The sequence below is a fragment of the Cebus imitator genome, unplaced genomic scaffold, assembly GCF_001604975.1.
Source record: "Cebus imitator isolate Cc_AM_T3 unplaced genomic scaffold, Cebus_imitator-1.0 Scaffold673, whole genome shotgun sequence".
Taxonomy (NCBI): domain Eukaryota; kingdom Metazoa; phylum Chordata; class Mammalia; order Primates; family Cebidae; genus Cebus; species Cebus imitator.
The window spans coordinates 552,088-558,087 of record NW_016107988.1 but is presented as its reverse complement, the minus strand read 5'-3'; the positions used below and the strand labels follow the sequence as shown (position 1 = coordinate 558,087).

General features: G+C 43.9%; 1 protein-coding gene across 1 annotated transcript in view; it reads left to right on the top strand.

Moving 5' to 3' along the window:
* Positions 1 to 263: 263 nt before the first annotated feature.
* TMEM47 (transmembrane protein 47) overlaps positions 264 to 6,000 on the top strand; it is a 29,334-nt gene continuing 23,597 nt past the window's right edge. Inside the window, exon 1 of the mRNA XM_017518359.1 lies at positions 264 to 785. Within this exon, the coding sequence (XP_017373848.1) occupies positions 560 to 785 (226 nt within the window). The 5' untranslated portion in view covers positions 264 to 559. The remainder of the gene's footprint in view (positions 786 to 6,000) is intronic.

The following is a 6,000-nucleotide window of genomic DNA, read 5'->3' as shown; positions in this document are numbered from 1 at the left end:
TGAAGCCAGCGAGGCTGGGGGCCAGCGAGGGCCGGGCGGGGCGCACGGCTGCTTCAAGGAACTGCCGCGCGCTGTGAGTCGGGGGCGCGGGCGGGCACTGGGCTCCGCCCGCTGGCCAGGGGCGGGGTAGGGGCGGGGTAGGGGCGGGACCGGCGCGAGCCTCCAGCCCTGAGAGCTGGAACCGAAGCCTCCGGGTGCCGGCCCTCCGCCCATCCCCGTTCGGCACCGCCTCCCTCAGCCCGGGGCGGGGCAGGGGCGGAGCGAGCCCGGCTGAGCGGGAGCGGGCGCGGGCGCGGGCGCTGGCAGAGCGCTGCGCGGGGCCGGTGGCGAAGGTCCGCGGTGGACTCGACGCCGCTGCGGCTGCCGACGACCCCCACCAGGCCGGCCACCTCTGCAGACCCACCTTGGCCTCGCGGCAGGGGGCGCGCAGAAACCCGAGGGAGCGAGTCGTCGCGCGTGGCGGCTCAGTGACTTCCCCCTCTGGAGGTCGGGCTCCCAGCTCCCCGGACCCGCCTGGCGTCCTCGCCTGCGGCGGGGCGGGCGGCAGCAGCGCCCAGGAATGGCTTCGGCGGGCAGCGGCATGGAGGAGGTGCGCGTGTCGGTGCTGACCCCGTTGAAGCTGGTCGGGCTGGTGTGCATCTTCCTGGCGCTATGTCTGGACCTGGGGGCGGTGCTGAGCCCGGCCTGGGTCACGGCCGACCACCAGTACTACCTGTCCCTCTGGGAGTCCTGCCGGAAACCCGCCAGCTTGGACAGCTGGCACTGCGAGTCCACGCTCAGCAGCGGTGAGGACCCGGCGCGCCGCGACCCCTACCTCCCGCCCCGGACTGCCCCGAGCCCCACTGCCAGGACAGCCACCGCCAGTTCCCACTTCTCCGCGTCCCCTGCCCTCGCCCGTCCCACCCTGTCCAGGCCCTTCTGGGATCCTGGGGCTCCAGCCACCTCCCTGGCGTCCACCCTCTTCCCTCCCCATCCCTGGTCGCCAAACCTAAAGCGACAGCCCACGCCCTCTCCCTCCCCCGTGGCCATTCCTCCTGTTCTGGAGTAACACGTACGCTATTTTGGGTATTTGTTATCATTTGAGGCGAGAGCCATGTGGCTGTGTAAAAAATGCGACGCCTTCCACACCCCCGTTAAAAAAGAAGCAGGCAAAAACTCCCCAACTCCACCGAGATGCTGCGGGGGTTCTCCGTTCGGTCTTCCCCACTCCTTTTTCCCTCCTCTCTCGACGAATTTGCCTAGGTTTACCTCTTGCTGCTCACATCTGCCGGTTCCACTCCACCTTATCTGCGTTTTCACCAATGTATTTCGGTTTGCGTTTTGTTTCCTTACATTTTTGATGGATTTGAAGAGTTGGGAGAGAGACAGGCTTATTTTCCTTTCCTTTTTTGGTGATGCCGCCGTTGATTGTGAGTTGCCTTTTTTTTTTCTCTGCCACTCTAAGTAACTCTTCTCTCCTCCAGACCTTTCTGTTCTCCATGAGCTACTCATAGATGCCTAGAAAGTTGTGCTTTATTCCGCCAGCGCTGAAAGCTGCCAGTGGATAAGAAGGGGGTGGGGAGTGGAGAATAAGGTAGCTAACTGAGGCTACCAGTCCCAGTGGGCTTTACTGCTTTACTCCCTCCCTGACCCTCCAGTTGCCCTCCCCGGCGCCCCAGTTATGCCCTTAGCGGAAATCTGTCAACCTATGATTTCTTGCTACAAACGCTTTCCTTTCTAAATCTGATTCTTCAGCTGCTGGTATCAGCGCAGAGAAAAGGGAATAAATGGAGAAAACCTGCCGGCGATTTTTCTCTCTCACTCACTCATTCACATAGACATCTGAGAAACTCATTAAATTCCTTCCAGTTTCTTGTCTTTTCTGGGACTATTTATAAAGGCTTCCTGGAAACGTTTCAAGTTATAACAAAGTTGAAATTACACAAAAGCCGCAAAAATCTGATTTTCCTTTGTCTTTGGTTTCCTGTTATAACAGATTAGTTAATTTGGTTAAGTTTCTTCTGTAAATTTAATTTTGTGTTTAAAAAAAAGGCTTTTTCTTTGATATTACCTCAAAATTCTCATTGAAGGGGTTCCTCTTTGTTGGTTAATTCACTGTGGAGGGAACTGGTTGGCAGCAGGAGGTCAACTTTTAGGTCCTTTAATTCTTTCTGGGTTGGCTGTTTACAACTAAAGATAAAATAAATCGGCAGAATTTCTTTCTTCCGTAACCAGGGGATCCAAATAAACTTTGGCGAAAATATCTCCTTTCCCCTCTTCAATAATAAAATTTATGTAGGAATGACAGCTTCTGCACGTCTCCTTAGCAACGTGAATGCTTTGCCCCTTTTTCTCTGTCTCCTGAAATAATAGCCCCCCTGATTGCATAAAGACTTTTCAGCTAGGTTAGAGAAACCAGTTTCAACTCACATTTGCTTTTCAGGCCAGTATCCTTTTTTCTTGGCCAGGAATGTAGGGAATGGGGAGAAGCCAGCTCCAGTTTGTAGAACAGCATACAGTGTTTGCTAATCTTTTCTTAATTGCCTCCATACCCATTTATCTCAGCTTTTTTTCCTCGCTAGTCAAGGAAATATGGAGACACAAGCTTAATGCAAATATTGCGGTAGTAGCACTCTGCAAAGTAAAAATCAAAGGCAGGCCCAGTTTGGGATTTTCCCCCACTTATTCTACCCCCTTGCTGAAACTGATAGCCCAGTGTGTATTTCTATTTGGGTTTCTGAAAATCAGCTTTCATCTTATCTTGCCTAAAAAAAATAGTTTTCAGCCCAGATAAAGTAGAATTCATAAGAAAGTGGGTAAAAAGTAGAGATGGTTTTGTAAGAGGTTTTCTGGAACAAGTTCTTGACTTTCTGTGTATAATAGCAGTTCATTTTTGCTCTCCACGGTGATGGTGGGGTGCAGGGTGGGGGTGGAGGAAAGGAAACAAAATATGGAAAATTGCTCTGTGTCCCCACTTGGCAGAATCTGCTTTCTTATGTTATGTGAACTTGAAGCTTCTCTCCACCAGTGTTTTTTGAAAGGAAGGGGAACGACTGAATCAAAACCAGCATTGCTTGTGTGTTCCAAAGGGCAGGCAGCTTTATTCAGTCTGTTTGCTGTGTGGAGTAGCAGAAAACAGGGAGGGAAATGTCTTCTCTGAAGATTTTCAGAGATCGAGTTCTTTGTCTCTCAAAATAAATTACCTCGGGAGGAACCACCAAGGACAATTTTACTGAAGGCCCTTCACCAGGCTCTTTAAGCCTTAATTAAAAATGTTTGTCTTAATTAGATTTAAAACTGCTGTGAAGAGGCAGGCCTGTATTTACTGAAGGAACATTTCAGGAATGTTTCTACTCACAATAGTATGCCCTACTTAGACCCAGTTTCTACTGAAACTTTCCCCTAAGCCATTATTTTTAAACTTGCATTTTAATTTTGGTACCAGATGTGCATCATTTGCTGTTTATGACCTGTTTTGTGATTTTAAGCAAAAGTAGAACCATGCCTCTTGTGTCCTGGTGTATTGAAGGTTGCGTCAGCTCTTCTAGTAGGAATCAGTAATCTGGTTGTCAGCCGTAATGCTTTTCTCTGGTGTCCCAATTCAATGTATGGAGGACAGTTTAGGGACTCGTCTTAAGTTCTAAGTGTTCCGAAAAGACATATGAAAAAGCAGCTAATTGACTGTCATTAATGGTGGAAAGAGAAAAAATAAATAAAGTATGCTTGTTAGGAAGTTTAGAATATGTAGTACTCACATGGCTGCCGGCCACAGAATTCCTTTCTAAAGATAGTTTTCCCCAGAACTGTTTTGGGGAAACTTTTAATAAACCTTAATTCTCACACAAATTATAGTAATATTTTAGACTTCTGCTTAGTCACATTTAGTTTGCTAACTTTATTTCTAGGATATAGTTGCTGGGGTTTCACAGCCATAGCGATTACAAGAATCCTTAGTGTAAATAGGTTTGGTAGAAGTGTATACAGAATGCTGATGCCCTAAATTCCACATCAGATGTGCTGTGTAACCTCTAAGGAGACTTTACATTTCTTCTTTAAAATGTGTAAATATATAGCTATTTCATATAAAGCAGATTGCTTTTTGATGTCTGTGTAATTTGTTGACTAAGCAAAAAGCAAGGACATACAGATGGCCAAATGAACACTTTCACTAACAGTAATTCAGGGATATAACAAATACATTTTTCCGTTTTCTTCATCCACAAAATACTTGATCAAATAGTATCATTTTCAAGGGATATTGTTAACATCATTCACATACTATCCTAAAAATAACTGCATTTGTAACATGAGTCACTGGTAGTTTTGAAATGGCAGTATACCGTACGCTAATAACAGGTGGATATTGTTATTTTGAATTGACAAGAAATTCTTTTTAGAGTCCATTATATGTAGATCTTTTGTAAAATTTAATATAAAAACCTACTTTAAAAGGAATTTATAAGAAAGCCTATCTTAGGTGTTAAAGGTAAATGGAAACTGCCTAACCACCTTAGCAAACAATCTTAGCAAATCTGAGATATAGTGATTCTGAGTTCAAACATGTTTCATCTGTTCACATTTTGCATTTATTCCTTAATTTGAAAACAGTTTCTTTAGGAAACCTCACAACATGATTTGCTCTAGGGAACGTTCAGCTTGTTGCTTGACATGTGTTGATATTGATGCATTTTTACAAATAGCTCAGCAAACCTGGAAGTTACTACTGTTAATACCATCTTCTGGCTTCCTTGAAAAGAACGTAAGAAGAATAAATGCAGTTTTGTTTAACCTACATAGCATAGACGGGTGGACAGTTAAGGGTATCAGATAGCACCAGAACTTTCTCAACTGTGATAAGCCAGAGAAAACCAACTATAACTTATTTCAAGATCTTCCTGATGATTTTCGTTTAATGTCTTTTAGATTTTCAAGTTCCTTAGATTTGCTTTTACAAAGGACATTTTAATTTGTGAACAGATATAATTTCTCTTTTGCTCACATTCATAGAAGAATTGTAATCCCCAGGGAGCCACTTAGATCAGTCTTGGCAGCTAAGGGATTTGATGGGTGTGGGAAAAGCCTGGCCTTTAATAAAACATTTCAAAACAAAACAAAAACAAACAAAAGCATATGTCAAGAAATAGATTTTACCTGCTGTCAGGAATACAGTTCAAGAAATTTCCTGCAAGTTTCTGTTTAATAGTAAGACTACTTACAGAGACCGTAGATATAGTCAGTGCTACTAGATATGTTAGTGAAAGAAATATAGATGCTTCAAAATAAGTCTCTGGAATACCTAACCTAAATACCATAGCAGGGAGCTCTCTGAACCTCTTCTGGTTCCGAGGGCTACCCCCAGATAACTAACTGAATAATTAAATAAATACTACAACAGACTTCCGTGTGAGCTATGCTAAATTATAATTCTGTGTCAGACCAGAGTAGTATTTTGGAAAATACATGAGACATTGAATTCGAACTGACTTGAACTTGGCCACTTACCAATCATGTGACCTCATACAACTTAATGTCCTCAAATGGTTTATCATAAAGATTAAATATATGAAAGTACCTGTTTCTTACTGTTATATTTTTTCTTGGTTATATATTCAGAAAAACCCAGTGATTTATTTTTCAATAATTGAAAATTTTCCCCCTTAAGTAGTAAAATCTCTGCATTACATAATGAATTGCATAATGAAGTACTTTGTTAATTTCAAATTTAAATTTTGACATGCATTACCTAGCATTTAACAATGCTATTGGTAAATCGTGATCACAAAACTATTATCCTTTTATTCAGTACTATTACAGGCCAGACACCTCAGTTATTCCCAATGTCACAATAAACTTGCAAGGTACCTAAAGTTATTCTTATGTATTATTGAGGAAACTTTGGATTTTTGTAAGATTACCAAGGTCTCATCTCAATTAACAGGTGATAAAGACAGATTCTTACCAAGAGTGTTGCAGTTACTAATGCTGCGAAACTAACCACAACAAAAGTTAGTTGTGTAAAAT